This window comes from Artemia franciscana, chromosome 7 (assembly GCF_032884065.1).
Source record: "Artemia franciscana chromosome 7, ASM3288406v1, whole genome shotgun sequence".
Lineage (NCBI taxonomy): Eukaryota > Metazoa > Arthropoda > Branchiopoda > Anostraca > Artemiidae > Artemia > Artemia franciscana.
In genome coordinates, this window is record NC_088869.1 from 20,594,497 (window position 1) to 20,617,461 (window position 22,965).

At 35.3% G+C, this 22,965-nt stretch overlaps 1 protein-coding gene across 2 annotated transcripts; it reads right to left on the reverse strand.

Moving 5' to 3' along the window:
• Window positions 1-431: 431 nt before the first annotated feature.
• On the reverse strand, window positions 432-22,747 carry LOC136028968 (bifunctional glutamate/proline--tRNA ligase-like). 2 transcript variants are annotated; one of them, XM_065706964.1, is made up of 5 exons: window positions 21,110-22,747; window positions 16,536-16,618; window positions 12,900-13,102; window positions 7,526-7,687; window positions 432-718 (listed from the first exon to the last, which is right to left on the reverse strand). In XM_065706964.1, the coding sequence occupies exons 3-5, from the start codon at window positions 13,011-13,013 to the stop codon at window positions 710-712; spliced, it is 285 nt and encodes a 94-aa protein (XP_065563036.1). In that variant the 5' UTR covers window positions 13,014-13,102; window positions 16,536-16,618; window positions 21,110-22,747; the 3' UTR covers window positions 432-709. The 2 variants fall into 2 exon arrangements, with proteins under 2 accessions (XP_065563036.1, XP_065563037.1); XM_065706965.1 differs by lacking the exon at window positions 16,536-16,618.
• Window positions 22,748-22,965: the final 218 nt, after the last annotated feature.

Genomic DNA, 22,965 nt, shown 5'->3' on the forward strand with positions numbered 1-22,965 from the left:
TTATTATGACGCATAAGATCCTGAATTCTAACTCTCCATTAAATAAGCCATTTCAACTTGACCGGTCTGCCAGAACTAGGCGGCATAGTCGGAAACTATATGAGAAGAGAGCTGCCACATGACTACCCAATAACTTCTTCGCTAACAGAATAGTGAATTTGCGGAATTCGCTCACCGAAAAAGCGGTCACTACTCCCAGTACTGCTGCCTTTAAAAGAGTTGTTGATGGAGAATGGTTATCAAAGTCGTGGCGAACTGAGTAGGATGCTGTTGAGATGTCCAACCATTGTTATCACTAACCAGCGATTCTACAGGATTTAATCCTTGTTTCGCTGGACAATGCGATTTAAGGTAATTTAAGGTAATTATGGCAGCAACACTGATTATACCCTGATACAAATAGTTCCTCACTTTGATCAATCTATAATAGATAAACAGGAGCCATGATAATTTTTTTTTATTTATCCTTAATAATATTTTTTGTATGTATAAAATTTGTAATTTATTGTTACAAAGGAAACAGATAAGTCGAAGGTCTATATTAGTGGTTTTCCAGGTAAAATTCTAGCTTAGTGACTTCTCGCAATCTGGGAAAGGGGGGATACTGGATGTGATACTGATACTAGTGGTTTGAATCCAAAGTAGTCTATACTGTTGTCCTGTGATTGTGTTTTAAGCACCATCTATAACTCAAATCACGGAATAACAGTTAATAGACCTGAAAGAGAACAGAAAAAAAAATGAAACTTGAAGCGAAGAGTTCAAAAAAAGAATAACTAAAGTCTTATAAAAAATAGACAAATAAAAAGAATAAACGAAGAAGAATAAAAGAATAACGAATACCTAAATTAACCTAAATACCAAGGAGCCAGATGAAGCAGAAGCATTCAAAGATAACAAATCTTGGGCCAAAACTGACCTTAGAGAACCTACTTCCACCCTTATGGTTTTGAACTGCTTTGTTTGATTACTTGCGTTTCAAGCTTGTTTAACTTAGCTTAATTTTACTTACAAAAAAAATAACAAATTTGAGCACTTTATATATTTGGCATGCTTGTTGTCATAGTGTCGCATTTACATTTAAATGACACTGCTATAATGTTTTATTTATTTCTTTACTTTTAATTAATGTATAAACATCTTTTCAAAAAAAGTATAGAGCTACATTAAGCCAAAATTAACAAAAATAAACTTTATGATCTCCCAAGCATAAAACTACCACAAATCACTATCAAACAGTTCGTGGTAACGAACTGTAGCAAGGAGCGACCCGGCTCAACAGTAACCAAAACTCTAAAAAACGGAATTTCGATACCGATAGCTAAATAAAAAAGAATCACATTTTAATGCTGATTTTAAATACATAAGTTTCATCAAGTTTAGTCTTACCCATCAAAAGTTACGAGCCTGAAAAAAATTGCCTTATTTTAGAAAATAGGGGATACACCCCCTAAAAGTAATAGAATCTTATCAAAAATCACACCATCAGATTCAGTGTTCCAGAGAACCCTATCGTAGGAGTTTCAAGTCAATGTCTACAAAATGTGGAATTTTGTATTTTTTGCCAGAAAGCAGATCACGGATGCGTGTTTAGTTGTATGGGTTGTTTTTGTTTTTGTTTTGTTTTTTTCCAGGGGTGATCGTATCGACCCAGTAGTCCTAGAATGTTGTGAGAGGGCTCTTTCTAACGGGAATGAAAAGTTCTAGTGACCAAAAAAATTGGAGGGCGCCTAGGCCCCCTCCCACGCTAATTATTTTCCCAAAGTCACCGGATCAAAATTCTGAGATAGCCATTTTATTCACCACAGTCAAAAAACCTAATAACTATGTCTTTAGGAACGACTGACTCCAAATATAAATTCCTATTTTTCAGTCGTTTAGGGACGACTGATGCAACATATAATTGTCCATGAGAAAACAATTCGTATTCAGATCTATACCGCATTCTAAAATATTTTTAGTAATTTTAACTGTTTATTCTACTGCCTTTCTGATTCAGGGGCCATTCTTGAAGAATTGGGACAAAACTTAAGATTTAGTGTAAAGAGCGACGTATTAAAGAGGGGACAAACCCCCTCACATACATAATAAAAATATAGGAACATAGAAGTTTGTTACATCAGTTAATTCTTATGTTACGTATATTTTTTACTAATAAAAGACATTCGTTAAAAATTAAAAGTTCCATTCAAAGTTTCCTTTTTAAGTAACCGAAAAATTGAAGGGCAACTAGGCCTCCTTCCCCACCCTTTATTTCTCAAAATCGTCTGATCAAACAGCTCGTGGTAACGAACTGTAGTAAGGAGCGACACGGCTCAATAGCAACCGAAACTAAAAAAAAACAACTGAATTTTGATACCAATAGTTATATCAAAAGTATCGCATTTTAATGCTGATTTTAAATATATAAGTTTCATCAAGATCAGTAATACCCATAAAAAGTTAAGAGCCTGAGAAAATTTGCCTGATTTTCGAAAATAGGGGAAAACATCCACTAAAAGTCATACAATCCTAACGAAAATCACACCATCAGATTCAACGTATCAGAGAACCATATTTAAGAAGTTTCAAGCTCCTATCTACAAAAATGTGGAATTTCACATTTTTCCGGTAGAAAAATTCTTTCATGAGGCATATCAGTTTGAAAGATTTTCAAACTTTAGTATTGACAACTTTAGTGGTAAAGTACACACTGAAACCCAAAAATTGGCCGATACAGAAATGGTATCAGGTGCGCCTCTAAAACTTCATAAGTTCTCTTATTCCTAAAGAAATTAGAGTTTATTCTTTGAACTTCCAAGTGATGACGTTAGAAACTTGGTCTACGACAAAAAAGTCACATTTTGAACTAAGACAGATAGATTTGTTTTTTCGACAGCAGTCGGTAGCTCTTGATGAGCTGATCAAAGCATATGCTGTCCATTTTTTGGTAGAAAATTTCTTTCATGAGATATATCAGTTTGAAAGTTTAAACGGGTTGACACCTTCAGTAGTAAAGGAACACACTGAAAGCAAGAATAGGCTGATACCAATTGTGAAAGATATAGGGGACTTTTGAGCAACAGTCGGCTGTTAGATCATAATCATCTTCGGCAATAAGGGGTTCGAAACTTTTGCTAGCTGGTGTACCTATTAATTGCTTCCAGAAAGCACAAAAGCGCTTGACTAGGGCAGAAACTTAACTAAGAATAATTAAACAATCTTGAAAACAGAAACAACAAATCGACTGGATTTATCAAAGAAAGAGAAAAAAAGGGGGGGGGGAGAGAAAGAATAGAAAAAAAGAAAAGAAAAGGACCGAAAAGATGAGGACCGCAAGACATTCAAATTTAAACAGCATTTCTCTAATGACCCTTCACTGCTCGCTTGAAGGTAATAAGTTTATTTGAGTTCCAGAGTTGGCAAGGGGATTAAATTTCAAATAGCTGGTGCAAAAAATCTAACTAAGAAAGAAGCTCTTTTGTTGACGGTGTCTCGTGGACACTGTTTTAGATAACTAAAACTTCGAGGTCAACATAAGCCCCACGACTCCAGGGGGAAGACTTTTAATTTATGTACCGGGGGCAAATAATAAATTTATGGAAGATGTTCCTTTTTAAGGGACAACAGTAATCGGATGGTAACTAGCCCCCCACACACCCTTTATTTTACAAAATTCATCTGGTTGAATTTTTGAGGTCATAATTTTGTTCAAAATATATCAAAGACCGTATAACGGATTATATTTGGTACCTACGGATTGATTTGGGTACCCGCCTGACTAACCATATTTCAAACAGTAGGCTGTACGAAAAATGTGCTTCAAACCCATTTTCTAAATCTATATTAAAAGATAAGTTGAGCTGACTCATCTGCTTGTGATTACTTTGAGAATGTGCTGAGGGGGGTATTGAATTTAGAGACTTTAATACTGAAAAAAATATCTCTTTGATGCTTTGATAGTTTTATGAAACCTTGAAGATAAAAAAAAAACTTTGATAATGGAATGGAGAATGTTGAAACACTTGAAACTTTGGCTATCAAAAACGAACACATTTTAACTAGAAATAACCTTTCCGAAATATAAGTGTTTTAAAGAAAAGTAAAAGGACAAATTAAACTTAAGAAGCTGTTAAATCTTACTGAAAACGAATTATATTTTCTTTTATACTTACAGTACTGAAAACAAAATAAAAATCACAGTAAAACAAATCTTAAAATACAATCCATTAATGTCATTAAATGTCAAATATAAAGTTTAATTTCATTAGCTTTTATCAAGGACTGTTCCAGAAACACACACAGTTTCCAATAAAAAGTAAATGACCCTGTGGGCACAAGCTCTCTACAATTAGGGGAGGGGGATGGGGACAGTTACCAAAATCTTGCTTGTGGGAATTTTTGTTCCTTTCAAATAGATTTAAGTATTTTCAATCCAAGTTTTACTCACTTTTAGATTTATTTATTCCTTTCTAATAGCACCTTTTGTATGCTTGTTGTCTAGGGTTGTTTAGTTAGTTTCTGCTCGTTTTGGGTTTCACTTACTTGTTTTTTTTTAATATTAACCTCTTTCATTTTTAAGTTTGAATTATTAATACAATAATTTTCTGGTCGTCTTAAGTTTAATAGGGTCTTTATTATTCTCTGGAAAAGTTCTTTCCCGATTTTTTTTTAAATTAATATTAAAGAACGTACCAACCAAAACACAATTACTTACTGACTTGGCTAGTTATTAAAAAAAGAAAACTTACGGAAAAAACTTTTTACTTCATTTGCTTTACTTCCATGTGCTTATTAACCAAATTATTTCCCTTAGTTGAAATCTACTAGATCTAAAAAAATGACAAAATACCAACCCCGACGATAAAGCAGTACAATGTTATTGTAACCCAAGAGACGATTATGCAAATCATCAGTAAAACAACGTGTATTGCTTGTATACACTGTTGACCTTAAAAAAAAGTTAATTTTACACAAAATTATTATTAAACACCCAGCAATTAATTAGTAACACAAAGAGATTGCCTACCATGGGGGAAACTTTATTTGTTCAAATACAGTAATGATTATATACATTGACATACAGAACGCCTGTATGTCAATGTATATATTAACAACCAACAGGAGGTTAACTCTGCCTGTTGGGCACGCACAATCCGTACTTCTCAGCAGCCAGTTTCAAGCTTGGACAAAGCAGGAGGGTCTGGCAGCGGTCTTTCAATCCGTTCCGGGGAACCAGAGGAGTAATCCTCAGGTTCAACAAAAGAAAATACACCGAAAAAAGGATGAAAATACATGAGAAAAGGATGCCTTGTTACCCGTGCCCCTTTGGACGGCAACAAATTCATCTTTTTTAATATCACGTGGACCAAGTTCAATTCTCAAAGGTACACCCTGGAAAGAATCTTACTATAGTGATATCGCTAACAGCAAGACAAAATGGCCTTGTTTTAACCTATCAAATTACATGAAAATAAAAAGGATTAAAAAGATAAGATCAGTAGAGGCCAATTTGACCAAACTCCAGGAAAAAAAGAAAAAGACAAAAATAAAATAAAAGCAGACAGAAAACAAATGTCCCCCAGACAGACAAGGGGGCATTTTGATTCTAGACTTTTTGACATTTTGATTCTAGTAGATTTCATCTTGTGAATAAAAAGGCAGGAATTTTCTCGCACTCACTTTAACAGTGGCCAAAAATGTCCACAAAAGACAAAAATGAAGAAAGGGTTTGGGAAAAGACAAAAAAGAGACAGGAAACTAAAGAAAAGAAACAAAAAAACAGAAACAAAAAAAAACTAAAAAGCAAGACATTTTCATTCTAACTAATTTCATATTGTGAATAAAATAGCAAGACTTTTCTCACGTTCCCTTGTATATTCTGGAATATTTGAACCTTTAGATTTTTTACATGATTTTCGAAGTATAGTTTATAATAGGGGTTGGTAAAATTGGCTTTTAAAAATGATTAAATAGATTAAATGGATTTATTTAGCAGAGAAGCCCCATGGCCCAAGGCTTGAAAAAATTAAAATACCGACAATTCTGTATAAAGCATGGCTTCAGTAAATAATAATGAAAAAAAATCACTAAATAGTTTTATGTTCTGTAAGTAAAAGTAATACCAATTAATACCACACATCCAAATAGAAATAATGCTTAATAAGCTTTCTAACCCTATAAAAATCGATCCCAACATTTCATGGCTATCGAAACAAACCTCTAACACTTCAAAAACTCCCCCTGCTTAATAGATTTTCGGTAAACTTAGCGTCTCTGTCATATAGGCGAAAAAGCTCAAACATCAGCTCCTTCATTTCTTAGCAAACCTCCATGAGGCGGAAAGAATCTTATTACCATTCCTTGGGTATGACTAAGCCGTGACTATGACAAATACTTCCACAAGTTACTGTGACAAAATAAAAGACAAAAAAAACTATTAAAAATGGCAGGAATAAAAAACTATTACTTTCCCTGGCTGGAAGAATTGATCCTATCCCTGTCCCTGTTTCCAATCCCTATAGGATCTTGATCCAATCCATGTTTTGAAATAAACATCACTGCCAAAACTTAATTTACTCAAAAAAAAAAACTATCTAAGTGTCGAGTTAAATTTGTTATCTGCTATTTATTTTTTTTTTTTGCAATTTTTGATTTCTTAAAACTGTTTTCCCCCTTGTCGATTTTTTCTCACCTCTACACTTTTTCCTTGATTTCATAGTTGTATGGTAAAATAATACATTGTCTTTTTATGTATTACTTTTTTTTGTCTCTTTTATCCTTATGAGGGCATAAAATCCCTGTCCCTGTTTCCTATCCCTACAGGATCTTAGCTCCTACCCCTGTTTTGATATAAATTTCACAGCCTAAACCTCGCTTATTCGAAAAAAAAAACCCATAAAGGTATCGATATTAATTTGTTATTTGCCATTTATTTTTGCATTTTTTATCTCTCAAAACTGTTCCCCCATCGTCGATTTTTTTTTTCTCACCTCCATACTTTACCCCTGATTTCATAGTTGTATGGCAAAACATCTTTTTGTCTTTTACTTGTATTACTTTTTCTTTTTTATCCTTGTGACGGCATAAAATTAAGAGCCAATCAATGTCTTTGACAACAAATACCTAAAAAAAAAAAAAAAAAAAAAAAAAAAAAAAAAAAAAAAAAAAATATAAAAAGACGAAATATAAAGAGACAGTTCATTGTCGGTTCTGATTCTAATACATTTACCATAGTTTTTTTCCTTTTAGATTGACTAATGAAAACCTAAATACGATCACAGTAGCAAACACAATTTCTACAGGTTAAAATACTTTTGAGACAAGACCATCAATATTGTATATATATAAGGTAGCAACGACAAAAGAACTAATAAAAGATACCCTTATTTCTAATATTCTGCAGAATTTGAACAAATTTTTTGCGTTTTTGTTCCATAAACTATTTTATACACTTAGGTTTTTCGTCTTGAGACTAAAGCACGAGTCCCCTTCCCTCTATTTTTAGATTCTGATCTTATTTCAATTTGTCAAATCTTGCACTTACCTTGAGTTCCCAATGGCTGTCCCAATAGCTCTCCCTATAATCTCCTTTTACCCGAATACCATTAACAGCCAATTCCTTTTCAAGCTGTTTACATAAATCGTAATGGCGATTTTGATCTTCCTCTTTAGTATCAGCAGTTATTCCACAGGGAATAATAACAACCTAAAAACAAATTAATGGGTCATTTGAAATTTTCTCTCACCTTTTTCAAGATGTATATAGGCGTGTTCGACTGTCTCGATGAAGAAGAGATACATGCAATTTTTGTTTTCGTTTCACATGAGCATTAACAAAAGTTTTACGAAAGTAACTCACTTTGACACTATTCTACGGGAACAAACAGGATATTTCATATACGGTATCTTGGCACCGTGAAATCTTGGGGTCAGCTCTCACGCCAGCAGCAATATTTTCTAATAATCATATTAAACTACCAATTAAAAGTCAAGGACTTCCAATCGTCGTACAACTAAACACCTTTTTTCAAGAATCACTTAATATTCTTTCGTATTTTATTTTTATCTGACAACAATTGACAAAGTGCCATACTACATGGAACACACCGCGTAGTTACATCACATCTCTAAAAAAGAACTGTAAGAATTTGTTTGGCGAATACATTTAATTTGTTGACGAATATATTTTTATTCCAAGGGTGAAACCATGTTGTGCTCCATATTCCCTGTGCAAGTACATACACATGCAAAATGGATGCATTTTTTTGTCTTAAACTTACAGGGAAACCTTAAAAATATATATAATGGTGCCTTAAAATTATATAACCTGTTTTACCACAACATATTCTGATTACCTGACAGAGGACACGCCAATAATAATAATAATTTATTTATGACCCACTTGAAACAGTGGAGTATAAAAACAAACACACAGAAAAAAAAAGAAAATTCTGATTAGACATTAAATTGCTGTAGAAAACATTTTAGAAGCAATTTCACATTTTTAATACAACATTTTACGAAACAATGCAAGAATATATCACAAATAGCTTTGCCCTACGCAGCAAGTCCTCACTTAGGCCTCGAAACAGGGCAAAAAAACTTTTTTCCTTTGATCACTTTTGAACGTAGAGCCATAGGCCATGATTACCTGCCCCCCCCCCCCACACACACACACAACCTATTTCCAAAATTTCTTTGGTTAAGAGGACAACAATAAGAAAGGAATAATAGAAATAAAATATTCATTGCCACCATAGCCTGCCCCATAAATGGTCATAAAAGGATGGTCAGAGTAATTTTACTGTTCCATCAAAGTAGTAACGGGTCGATTCTTTCAGGTGAAGATTCAATGAATGTTGAAAATCTAGAAATTAAACTGGATATCTGCCTACTGGCAAATGGCGTGCTTGATGTGCCTGTTGCTGTGAAGCATAAAAAAGGTAAAGGATACGGCATTAGACTTTACAGTCCCTACCGGCAGTGCTGATCTCCGTTTCTTGGCCCTTCAGCCAGGAAGCGCAATGGGGGGTTGGGGGCCAACCATCCTGTGCTTTCGCACACCATTCCTGTTTAGCTTCCCCAGATTTCTCCAGGTACCCATTTAAAGCTGGGTCGACTCTGGCTAAGCTTACAGAGTCACGCCACTGACTCCCGTCCCAAACTGAACAATTGGGTACACCGGGATTCGAACCCGCGTCCTTTCAGACAAGTATCAAAGTATCAAAGTCAAACATTTTAGTCGAAAATGATATTTTATGCGATAACTTTATCATAAGATGCAAATTGGGCACAAGGAAGGTGTAATAAAAAGGTGAAAACTCTTAAGAATAACTTTAGTAAAAACAAGTATTAAAAAGATAAATTACTGAAAACAAATCAATGAAGAAACAGTGCTGTCAACAATGGGGCACTAGTCTTGGTGGGTTCTTGAACCATCTTTGTCCCTGATCATCAAGGGAGTAGCTCCAGCATTTATATTAGGGGGGAAGGGGCAAGAGGGGTTTATATCCGGATAGTCAAGGGGCATGGGCTATAGAATAGTTTTGTCTTCAAACTATTGGGGGAGGGGAGAACTGCCCCCCGTCGCTCCCACCAAAACGACTCCCCATCTAGTTATGCACTGCATATTTGTAGACAAGCCATCATAAAGATAATAAAAGAAAACCGGGAGACAGTTTGTGTGAGCTGTGAGACACCAAATAGCGAAGTTACTGAACCAGTTGGTGGCCAAACTATAGCCAAGAAAGGTTACTGTCCTATATTTTCATTTTAAAAAGTATTCTTGAGTTCTATTAGTCTATTTTTGTAAGTATTTTGACAAGACAATCACATTGCTCCCTTTACATTGAGAGAAAAATAGCTCTATCTTTTAATAATATGAAAAAAACTTCGTTTTCTTAAAGAGTTAAAGAGGCTGCGTCCCAAAGTCGAACCTTAAAACGTACAGGAATTAGAAGAGGCAGTTGGGGGGCTGCCGCCCCCCAAACCCCCAGCTTTTAAAGACTCTTTTGTACAGGTTTTTTTTTGGGGGGGGGGGACTTCATTGTTACTAATTACTAGTTTCGGCGCAATGGTTCTCCTGTCCTCTTGTGTTTAACATTTTTCGAAGTTATTCCATTATTCATTCATTTCAATTTTTTGTTAATTAAAAGAGGGCCTTTCCGAAGCCAAGAGCTGGGGGTTAGCAAAAAAACAAAAAACCTGTACAAAAGAGTCTTTAAAAGCTGGGGGTTTGGGGGGCGGCAGCCCCCCAACTGCCTCTTCTAATTCCTGTACGTTTTAAGGTTCGACTTTGGGACGCAGCCTCTTTAACTCTTTAAGAAAACGAAGTTTTTTTCATATTATTTCTGTACGTTTTTCTACAATCCATGGTGGATGTAATTTAATAATTCCTGTACTCCTCGTACAGGAATTAGGAGAGGAACTTGGGTGGCTGCCGCCCCCCCCGCTTTTAAATCATTGTATAAAATAGAAAAAAAATAGATAGAATGACCGAAATGTTTCTTTTGCTCATAAGAAGCTAATATTCTGTTATCTCTCAAATGATAAGCTGTCCAGGTGTTATCAAAAATTTTTCTGGAATGGAGCTGGATTTTTATGATGCTTGCAGTCATTCTCGCCGTGCCGAGCTGATTATTTTGATGTACTTGAATGTTGATATTCGTAACTTTTAAGAATTTCAAAAATTAACATGGGACTATTAGACTATTAGGACTATAAGAAGACTATTAGGAGAGGCAAACCCCCCGCTTTTAAAGACTCTTTTGTACAGGTTTAATTTTTTTTCATATTAATTCTGTACGTTTTTCTACAATCCATGGTGGATGTAATTTAATAGTTCCTGTACTCCTCGTACAGGAATTAGGAGAGGAACCCACCCCCGCTTTTAAATCATTGTATAAAATAGAAAAAAAAATAGATAGAATGACCGAAATGTTTCTTTTGCTCATAAGAAGCTAATATTCTGTTATCTCTCAAATGATAAGCTGTCCAGGTGTTATCAAAATTTTTTTGATGTTGTGAAAAAAAATCGCCCGTAAGGGACTTGAACCCTTGACCAGAGGATTAAAAGTCTCACGCTCTACCAGCTGAGCTAATAACTTGCATGTGTGTAAATATAACTTCTCAATAGCTTTTAAAAATTTCAAATTAACATGGGCTCTTATGGAGAGAAATCCGTTAATTTAAATAGCTAATGGGTGGTTTCTGGAAAACAGGGAAGGAGTTATCGGATCAAGCTGAAATTTCGCGGATAAGCTCCTGGGCCGTAGGGGACCTTAACTTGTGAATTTCAGCCCGATCGGACAACGTTAAAAGGGGTGGGGGGGGGTTTTGGAGGGTCGAAACTTTCGGGGGGTTAAGATTTTCCTACGAAACTTTCATGGGCACTTACTCGGAGAATTCCGCATCAAATGAGTCTTCGTACACCCAGATCCGATGTCGGATGTGACCTGTAGGCGTGGCGAAAAAGAAAGTAAATGAATTTTAAGTGGCTATGCGTGGTTTCTGGAAAACAGGGAAGGAGTTATCGGATCAAGCTGAAATTTCGCGGATAAGCTCCTGGGCCCTAGGGAACCTTAACTTGTGAATTTCAGCCCGATCGGACAACGTTAAAGGGGGGCTTGGGTTGACAGGTCGAAACTTTCGGCCAGATTTTCCCCATGAAGAAAAAGTTGGAGGGGGATGAAATTTTGCAGGTTTCTTAGTTGGAGCTCGGGCTACGAAATGCATCCCTCCCCATCCGTCTGCGACCACTGGAACCGAAGATCGCTTAACATTGTCGTGTGTCGCCTCTTTATAGAGGCACGAGTGTGCCTCCTTGAAAACCTAACTCATGCTGAGCAGCAAATTTAGACACACAAGGAAATATAGTTTGGAGGGAGAGATAGCTCAGCCTATTTAAAAGCCACAAGGTTTGCTTTAAAAAGAATAGGGATCCCACACAATAAAAAAAACTGACAAATAATATATAAAATTATAACTTATTGACAAAATGTTGTTCTCACTTATGTATCTTGTCATATGAAACTTTTGCTCTTTCCTCGTAGAAAATAACGGAAAACGAACTCTTCATGGAAAAACGGCATACAAATAACAGTTAAAAGCCTAAAAATACATTCTGAGTGCAATCGACCAGCAAATGAAAAAAAAAACGAACTCAGAAAGGAGAAAATAAAGGCCAATACTCTATTTATTGAAGTTTCATCTAAAGCAATTTCATTTTGTATACATTTTTGCTAAATTTTATGAATTGGACAAAATTTCAGGTAGGGATTATTGCCTAATAGGTATTACGCCTAATAGGCGTAATACCCTGCATCAGCTTTACCCATAACTCACTTACATGGTTCGTGATTTTAGAGGCGTGGATTTACACGGCGGCAGAGGGCACTTGGCACTAAGACGGTAAATCGCATTGGTCAAATGTGAAGAAAAGAATTACTCAGTGATAATGTATTGTGCCTCCTAGCATTGTGCGTCCCTTGGCCCGGGTCTAGCGGTAAATCCTGGCCTGTATGCACGATATAATTTGAACTTGGCCACAATTTGTAACACTAATTATAGTGATGATGATATTAGGGAAAATCAAGCAAGAAGATGAAGAAGAAAATATGCCTTTCCTGAAAAATCATTTTAATATGGAGAAAATAACAGAAATATATAGATAGTGGAAAACATATTTTGGAATGCAGTAAGGTAGTTTATAAGGTAAGAAGTTTATAAGGTAATTTTACCAGGTAATAATAGTCCAAATACTTCTTACACTTTTCTTCTGAATGTTTTTCGACTAAAAATGATGGTTGAAGGGGGGCATATCTACCCCCCTCCTCTTCCCAGTGGTATTAAGTAATGTGGTCATTGGTTCAACCAGACTGGGTTAAGAGTTAAGATAAAGACATTTAAGGGAAACTTACCTGTACAGAAGCTATTCTAGGTGGCAGGACCAGTCCTTTATTATCAGCGTGGACCATGATTAGGACATGACGTGGACCATGGTTCTGGTTGTAATATCCCATGAGTTCAGCCATACATGGCTTCTCTCTTTTGTCTCGGGATTCTCAATTCCAATGTCAAACTTTTTCGAAAAGTTTTGCCCAAGCATGTTTGAGGTCGCTCCCTATAAAAATAAACAACAACATACAAAACATATAATAAACAAAATTAATAAATAACTAATTAATAAGTTACTAATTCCCTTAACTTTGCATTACACAAGTAAACGTTATCCGCTTATTTACAAAAAAAAACAAGCAAAAGACAATACTTGTTGGCACACACAAGGAGTTTTTTTGTTATCCCCAACACGAAAATTAAATACAAGAGGTAGTACGAGAGGACTGGAGGATCACAGACATAATTTATTGATTTCTTTTAATAGTGACTCCAGTGGCAGCTCAACGAGGAAAAGAATACACATTTGTCACATTATCAATATAGTCTGAATTGATAATGGGAACATTTGGTATCGAGGGCAATTTTATTTCCTGACATGCCCCAAGATAAACGTGTTCTTACTAGTTCATAGGCAGGTCAGAAGACTGAATTGAAGTTCTCTTTCAAGTACATATGTGTATGCACATAATTCAGTTGCAGACAATGTGATATTGAAATTAAAATAAGCTTAAAAGAACTAAATAATTACCAACATCTCCTGACACGTTCCTAAAACAAATGTGTTCTTACTAGGTCACAGGCAGGTCAGAAGACTGAAGTTCTGTTTCAAGTACATATGTGTATGCACATAATTCAATTGTAGTTCCTCAATAAAAGAAAAATAATAAGGTATTGAACTTAAAATAAGGTATTAAAATAAGCTTAACAGAACTAAATAATTACCAACATCCTCGACAGACGTAAGAATAATATATGTTTTACTTGTATGTTTATACATTTTATCTTACACTTCGAGCAGGTATACAGTCACAAGATATCTAACAAGAATGGTGGTAATAAAGCTTCAGACCAAGAATATCGGTTTTGCCTGTTTAAGAGGAGAAGAGGATTCACTTAGTCAAATATCAATTATTGCAGAATCTTTTTTTTATATCTTTCTGAGGAATATCTAACTGCGGTAAAAATGGAAATTTTTACTGCCGAGGAAGATATAAGTCATCAATGATTTACTAAATCCCTGTTTGTTCCCAGCAGCCGAACTGAAATTTCGGTGAAGACATGATAGAAACATCAATGATAATAAAATAAATGTCACAGATACCTGATAAATTATACTAAGAAATTTGTTCAAATTGCACCAAAAAAACACAGTCTTTGTAACCAAAATCAAATAAAATCTTCTGAAAATCTTTGATTTTAAAACTTTCATTTTCTGAGAAAAAAAAAATCAGACAACAATGGATGCAATGGAATAGCCTAAAATATTTTATGTAACATCCCAGAGCATATTTAAGTTAGCCGAGAGCATAAGTTAATCAGAGCATTGAACTATATCAGATTTTTAACGGTGAGCATTTAGATATCCAACATGTTTCAGATATTTATCACTGACCTATATAGGTAATTAGAGGCTAGTGATATCTAGGCTGATTTACAAGCGTTCGCTGTTCCAGGCAATAGTATGTATCATATCTTAGGCAAATGGTACATATACTATTATGGCAAAAGGTGCATACTTGCCAACTTGATGGGAGGGGGGCCTGAGATCATCCCCTTAGAAAACATTTTTCAAAGAAGCCCATTCCCATGAATTTTGACGGTAAATATACTTTTAGACAATCATAGTTTAAAGATGCGTTAAAAGTACAACGAAGATGGAGACATTATATGCTATGTCTCTATGGAGACATTATATTTCAAACGATTGGTAGCATTTGATTGTGCAATATATAAAAAAAAACGCATTATTACGAAACAAAAACCCTTTTGGATTAATTCCTCGCCATATTTTATGCGGAATCAAATACACAAATATTTGTAGTTTAACTCATATAAACTTAAATTTACCTTGGTTTAAATTTTTATATTTAACTTAAATATAAACAGACATTAAAAAAAGAGTATATACCTGAATGCCTCTGCCAATTTTCAGTTAAACATACAATAAACATCTAATATTGGTATGCGTGTTCAGGTACGCACGTAGCCAAATCTTTCAGAGCTAAGGGTTCAGGTGGGAGGAGATAGAAAAGGAGTGTCTTTACTATAAACTGTTTATTAATTTTAAAAAGACTACATCGTTTGAAAACAAAAACAAGAGAAGAACAGAAGTACTCCACAAGAGGAACTACCTGTGACACGTCAGAAATCCGTATATAGAATTATTTCCAAGATTCTTAGAAACACGTTCTACTAAATTAAAATTGTTTGAGTTCTACTTTTTGGTATCATAGACCCAGTTTTTCTTATTTCTATTTTCAAAAGACAGGGCATCATAAATTTTACAAGCCCCTGTCCAACTTAGGCTTCTTGAATCCAATACAAATTTCGATGATAAAATACACCAATGTTGCATTAAAATTAGGTTTCATGTTTCCTGTCCAAAGACTTGCATTCAAAAGTTTACAGATTTCTCCCCCATTATACAAAAATCATTTTTATCGAAAATAATTTTTCAAACCTAACAAAATTTTTGATTTAAGGCACTTTATACCTACATAAGATCAGTTACAAGTAGAAACTTAAAGGAAAAAAATATCCGCACAAAATCTCATTTCATCGGTCACTTCACGGGTCGTTCAAGGTTGATCCAAATAATTAGATTTGCTCATTTATTTTCACAATTCAACGTGGCAACAGTGATGAAACTCTGATACTGTTCTAAACACTTCATAATTTTGTTATGTCTAGAAGAAAAATCTTAGAAAATCTTCTCAGAAATGCAAGGACCTCATATGGATGCAGGGCGCAAAGCACATTTGTAATTTGATGTCCTTGGTAAGTATCCACTTAACCAATTTAGACAACCAGATTTCATTTTCAATTCTTTCGAGCACATATTTTTGTGACAAACACAAAAAAATATTTTGCACCTTCCCCTCAACACAAAATTATAAGTCCCTTTATTCCTCCCCCACAAAAAAAAAATCTTGAAGTTTCAACTCAATCCTCTTGCGGTGAGACAAAACAGAGTAGACCTACCAGTACTACATTTAAAATTCATCACTATTTTTCTAAGAATTGCTGACCGTTAATATATATTGAGAAGTAATTGCTTAGCTTCAGGTCCCCGTTGTATAGTGCCAAAAAAGAGCTAAAGATCAGTGATTGGCTGAAAGTTACCGACATGACAAGTTATGTAGATAGATAATCTTACCAAGAATAGTTTTTTTTCTAAATCTCTCTGCGATTGTAAGCGGATTTTTAATTAGTTTATACTGGATTTCTTTGAATTTGTAAATTTTATTTTTAAGTTTTGCACAGTTCATAAGAGAGGAAAAAAGCGGATCCAATCACATAAAAAATTTTTTTTTCCAAAGAAAACTTCAAAAGAATTTTGAAAAAATTCAAAATGTTCATATCTCAAAAAGCGAAAATCTGCAATTTTGGTATCAAGTATGTATACACAAATTAAATCGCTACAAAGTTATTTTTACCTAAAATATCGAACACTTCAGACTCCTTTTCTTCTCTAGTTTCAAAGGAAGTATGGCCTTCTTGCCATAAAAACTCTCTTGTCCTAAAAAAAGGTTGAGGGTGCTTAATTTCGCATCTAACGACATAATTCCTTTGCACTTACAGAAGGAAGTGAAGGTGGAGGAGGATCTGCCCAAAATCAAGATATTTTAAAATAATTTTGTTAACAGAGATTTATAACTGGATTTCACTTTTTTGGCATTCCAGGCCTCCTCCTCCCCTCAAAATATACCCTTGTCCTTCCGATGAAACATGCGAGAGATTAAAGGTATCTACAACCTGCCTTCATTTGAGGGAAGATATTTGGACTTAACATAAAATGTTATTGGTGAAGAATTACCCCCTTCTCCCATTTTTGACCTCAAGCGCTAAATAAAATGAATACAATGTTACTCTTACTGGTAAAATGAGGATGGGTTGGGAGGGGACACCACCTCAAGCTCAAGATTCGTATGAAAATGCGGACCGTTTTGAAAATTTGACCATTTTGATAAGAAATTATTTCTAATTATTGAAGACTCCTTTCCCCTAAAACAGTATTCTTTTTCAGGAATGATAGTATTGCGCCAATGGTCAGAGGAAAATAACTAAAAACTTCCTCAAGAGATTTCTTAATTTTAGTCAGAATTTTAGGTAGCAGAAATTAGCGCACCTCAATAAACGGCTCATTTTGGCTCAGGATGAACCGAAAATAATTAGTGAAAAAACGATCACAAAATATCTATTCGGATTAAGGCTCTAAAAAGCCTATAGAATCATTCAATTACAAAGGGTAAATCCTAAAGTGACTGCTTCTTTTTTCGAAATCAAACAGGTCGCGGTGAGAACAATAGATAGGCTACCTTCAAAGAATTGAGTTTTCAAGCTGGTTCTGATTAAATAAAAGTCCCAAAATTTAACAATACTAATGAAAAAAATACAATCCTGAGAAAATTTGTCTGATTTTCAAAAAAGTAGGGATACACCCCCAAAAGGTCAAGCAATCCTAATGAAAATCATAACATCAGATTCAGTATGTTAGAGAACCCAACGGCAGAGGTTTCACACTCCTAACTACAAACATGTGGAATTTTGTATCTTTTGGCAAAACAATATCACCGGTGCGTATTTTTATGTTGTTTGTCATGTTTGTCTGTTTTCCCCAGAGGTGATTGTATTGAACCATTATTCCATTGAAAGATAGCTCATTCTAAAGGAAATAAAAGCTTTAGTGGTCTTTTTGAGTTAATGAAAAAATTGGAGGGGATTTTGCCCTCTGCCAATGCCCTTTTTCTCCATACACGTCTAAAAGAGCATATGATAAGGATATCCCAGCGGGTACAAGGGGTCTAAGGGGTCCATCTGAAAGAGTAAGTCTAAAGTAAAGTATAGGCTTGTATAATAATAAAACGACAGAAGAAAACAAATATGTAAATATAGGAGCACACAGTAGCAAGACCGTGTCCAGGGGGGGCTTTAGGGTGTTTGAACCTCCTGAAGTGTTTTTGACTCGTAAAAATGTAATAAAACTGAATACAAACGATTTTTTGATACGTTTTTAATTTTTTTGTGGCCTTCTCCCCACCCCCCCCCCATCCCCCCAACAAAATCCTGGATTCGTTTTTGAACAGTAGTAAGAGCCCCCTGTCCCAAATTTGTTTGTTTTTAAAAATGTCACAGCTTCAGGAAAGTCCCAATGTTAAGATTTACAAAATATACAGGTTGAAGCTTATCAAACAGTTCGTGGTAACGAACTGTAGTAAGGAACGACCCGGCTCAATAGTAAAGTAACTCTATAAAAATAAAATTTTGATACTAATAGATACATCAAAAGAATCGGATTTTTATGCTGATTTTAAATATATAAGTTTCAAATTTAGTCTTACTAATCAAAAGTTACGAGCCTGAGAAAATTTGCCTTCTTTTGAAAAGTAGGGGAAAACACCCCATAAAAGTCATATGATCTTAACGAAAATTACACCATCGCATACAGCGTGTCGTGTCAGAGAACTCTATAGAAGAAGTTTCAAGCTCCTATCTACAAAAATATGGAACTTAGTATTTTTTGCAAGAAGACCGATCACGGGTGCGTGTTTATTTGTTTGTTGTTTTTGTTTTTTCTTCTTTTCCCAGGGGTGATCTTATCTACCAAGTGGTCCTAGAATGTTGCAAGAGGGCTCATTCTAACGAACATCAAAATTTCTAGTGCCCTTTTTAAGTGACCGAAAATTGGAGGGACCCTAGGCCCCCTCAAACGCTCATATTTTCCCAAAGTCAACAGATCAAAATTTTGAGATAGCCATTTTTGTTCAGCATAGTCGAAAAACGTAATAACTATGTCTTTGGGCCTGACTTACTCCCCAAAGTCCCCGGGGGAGGGGCTGGAAGTTACAAACTTTGACCAGTGTCTACATACAGTAATGGTTGTTGGGAAGTGTACATACCTTTTCAGGAACATTTTTTGGCTGGGGGGGATTGACGGGAGGGGGCTACATGGGAGGATCTTCGCTTTGAAGAATTTGTCATGAGAGAAGATAAATTCTATGAAGGGGGCACAGGATTTTCTAGCATTATTTTTAAAAACAATGAAAAAATAAAAATGAAAAAGTTCCTTTAACTGAAAGTAAGGACAAGCATTAAAACTTAAAACGAACAGAGATTATTATGCATATGGGGGGATCATCTCCTCCTAAATATGTCGCTCTTTACGCTAAGGTATTTTTAGTAATTATTCCATAGCCTTTGTGATTCAGGGGTCATTCTTAAGGAATTGGGACAAAATTAAAGCTTTAGTGTAAAGCGTGAGGTTTTAACGAGGGGGTAAACCCCCTCATATACATAATAAAAATATACGAATATAGAAGTTCGTTACGTAAGTTAATTTGTAAGTTACGTATATTTTTTACTAATAAAAACATTCGTAAAAAATTAAAAATTCTAGTTGCCTTTTTAAGCAACCGAAAAATTTGGAGGGCAACTAGGCCTCCTCCCCCGCTCCTTTTTTTCTCAAAATCATTCGATCAAAAATATGAGAAGACCATTTAGCCAAAAAAAAAAAAATTCAAATTTTGTTTTAATTATTCATGCGTGGAGAGCCAAAATCAAAACATGTAATAATTCAAAAACGTTCAGAAATTAAATAAAAAAACAAGTCTTTTTAACTGAAAGTAAGAAGCGACATTAAAACTTAAAACGAACAGAAATTACTTCGTATATGGAAGGGGCTGCTCCCCCCTCAACGCCCCACTCTTTACGCTAAAGTTTTTTACTGTTTTAAAAAGTAGAGTTGTGAGAAAGAATCGAACTTTAGTGTAAATAGTAGCGCATTGATGAGGGAAGCAGCCCCTTTCATATACGAAGTAATTTCTGTTCGTTTTAAGTTTTAATGTCGCTCCTTACTTTCAGTTAAACATTTTTTATTTATTTAATAGATCAAAGGAGAAAATACCGTGATCCCTAATCTCTTTCAGTGTTGGCTGTGTAAGCTTATGGTAATAAACGTGGCCTACTCTGTATGAATGGTAGGCTATCAATCGAGAGGCAAAAAACGAATTAATATGAACAAAGAGTCAATAGGAAAAGTTTTCAAGGGGACCAAAAGACACCGAACCTCAGTCATCTATCTTCCCGAAGTAAACTATCCTTTTCTAGATTTTTTTTTTTTTTTTTTTTTTTTTTTTTTTTTTTTTTTTATTGATCTTATTTGGAACATATAATCTAAAAACCAAAATTAAAAATCTGTCATAATAGCAATCCGACGGGCACAAATGATCTAAGGGAGATTTAAGACTAATTCGATAATGCTGATTTCGAATATCCCGGGAATATAAGGAGTGGCATGATTTCGTCAAAATTATTATTATAAATTTTTTTTACTCACAAGTCAAGCGTTTTACTATAAGATCGTAGTTATCTCCTTTATATCTTGCTAAAAAGTCCGCGATTATTAATGTAGAATGAGTTTGTCACAGTTCTGACAGCAAATTCGTCGCATGATCGCTATAACCTACGTCGATATGTCAAATGGTTTGTGGTAATGAACTGCAAGTAAGGAGCGAGTCAACCCAATATGAACCAAATCTTCGAAAAACTGAATTTTAGCATTAATAATAGATTCATCAAAAGAATTAGCTCTTTATCTTGATTACAAATACATAAAAGTCATTCAAATCAATATTACCCATCAAAAGCTACGAACCTAAAAAAAATTCCGTGATTTTTGAAAATGAAGTTAAAGGCCCAAAAAGGTCATTCTACCTCACTAGCAATTGTACTGATTCATACGTTAGGGCAGGTCTTCATATGACTGAATACATTTAGCATATGCAGGGTACATAACAGTTGCAGATGTCGGTAAGATTGCTATTGGTTCTTCTAATGCTTTATCACCAGATTTAGTGACCCATGCAACCTAAAATTTCCAAAAATGTCGATAAAAATCCTGAATTAGTATAAGGTTTTAAAAGCTGTATATTCACAAAAAGAAATTCCAATTGATTAGATGTTCCATTAAAAAAATAATAAAATAATACATGGGACCAACTTGCTTACTTACCTTCGGTGGGAGCCAGACAATGAACTGTCCAGCCCGGAACCAATGGATTTTGGAAATTCATTCCGACGACCGCTTTAATCTGTTGGCTGTAGGTTCCCCGATGATCTTCATCCCATCCCTCTACCGGCTCCAACCATGCCCCCCATAGTCAAAGCTCCTCTTTGAATTTTCACCAAAGATTCTTCCTCCGTCCTCCCGGCTGTAGTCTCCAGGAGGGTGCTGGCTCACAGAAGAGGACGTCTCAACATATCATACCTTTGGGGCAAATCAAATTAATGTCAAGGATCTTAAGGTGAAGTCTTTTGATGCCAGGTCTCACACGGGTATACAGTATTACATTTCGAACTGATGCTATGCAGGCGCTGAATGATTTTTGTCGCGATCCCAAGTCTGGAAGCCTTTAACTAAATGGTTTAATGGGAAATAAATGGGTTAAACAAAACATGAAAAAAATAAAAGAAACACACTGGTGCTATACAGAAAAAAACGAAAGGGAGGCGAAATTTAAACAAAATAAAACAAGAGCTAAGAGCTCATATGGCACTTGTGACGAGGCAAGAAGAGCTAAGAACCAAGAGCTCATATGGTATGAGCTCTAGCAAAATTCTAAGAATCCATAGATTGATTTAAAAGGAAAATCAGAAGCTTAATGCCGGTTAGGATTTAAAATAAGAGCTCTGAGTCATGATGTCCTTTTAGATATCAAAATTCAATAAGATCCGATCACCCAGTCGTAATTTATAAATACATCAATGTTTCTAATTTTTCCTCTCCCTTTAGCCCCCCAGATGGTCAAATCTGGGAAAACGACCTTATCAATTCAACTTGTGTAGTTCTTTGACACGCCTACCAATTTTCATCGTCCTAGTACGTCCAGAAGCACCAAACTCGCCAGATAATTGAACACCTCCCCCCAACTCCCCCAAAGAGTGCAAACCCAGTACGGTTACGTCAAGCACGCATCAAGGTCATTTGCTTATTCTATCCCAAGCTTCATCCCGATTCCTCCACTCAAAGTATTTTCCAAGATTTCCCCCTCCAACTCCTCCTAATGTCAAAAGATCTGGTTGGGATTTGAAATAAGAGCTCTGAGACATGAATTCCTTCTAAATATCAAATTTCATTAAGATCCGATCACCTATTCGTAAGATAAAAATACCCCAATTTTCACGTTTTCCAAGAATTCCGGTTTCCCCCTCCAAATACCCCCAATGTCACGGGATCTAGTCGGAATTTAAAATTAGAGCTTCAAAGCGCAAGATCCTTTTAAATATCAAATTTCATTAAGATCTGGTCACCGTTTCGTAAGTTATTCGTAAATACCTCAATTTTCAAAATTTTCCCCCCTCCAACTCCACCAAAGAGAGCAGATCTGGTCCGGTCATGTCAGTCACATATCATAGACAGGTTTTTATTCTTCCTATCCAGTTTTATCCAGATCTCTTCGCTTTAAGTATTTGCTAAGATTTCCGCCCTCCCCCCAATGACGCTGGATCCGATTAAGATTTAAAATAAGAGATCTGAGTTACGAGATTCTTCCAAGTATGAAGTTTCATGACGATCCGATCACTCCTTCGTAAGTTAAAAATATGTTATTTTTTCTAATTTTTCAGAATTACCCCCCCCCCCCATAGAGCGGATCCGTTCCAATTATGTAATTCACGTATCTAAAACTTCTGGTTATTTTTCCTATCGAGTTTCATCCTGATCCCTCAAATCTAAGCGTTTTCCATGATTTTAGGCCCCCCAAACTCCCCCCAAATGTCACCAGATCCGGTCGGGATATAAAATAAGAGCTTTGAGACACTATATCCTTCCAAATATCAAAATTATTTGCGATTCGATCACCCGTTCGA

What these genes read in the sequence shown, in the direction of transcription:
- LOC136028968 (XM_065706965.1), bottom strand. Translation starts at nt 13,013, where the DNA reads ATGGCTGAACTCATGGGATATTACAACCAGAACCATGGTCCACGTCAT. An exon ending in CTAGAATAGCTTCTGTACAG is followed by an intron (nt 7,688 to 12,899) that starts GTAAGTTTCCCT and finishes ATTTGTTTTTAG; the next exon opens with GTTGTTATTATTCCCTGTGG.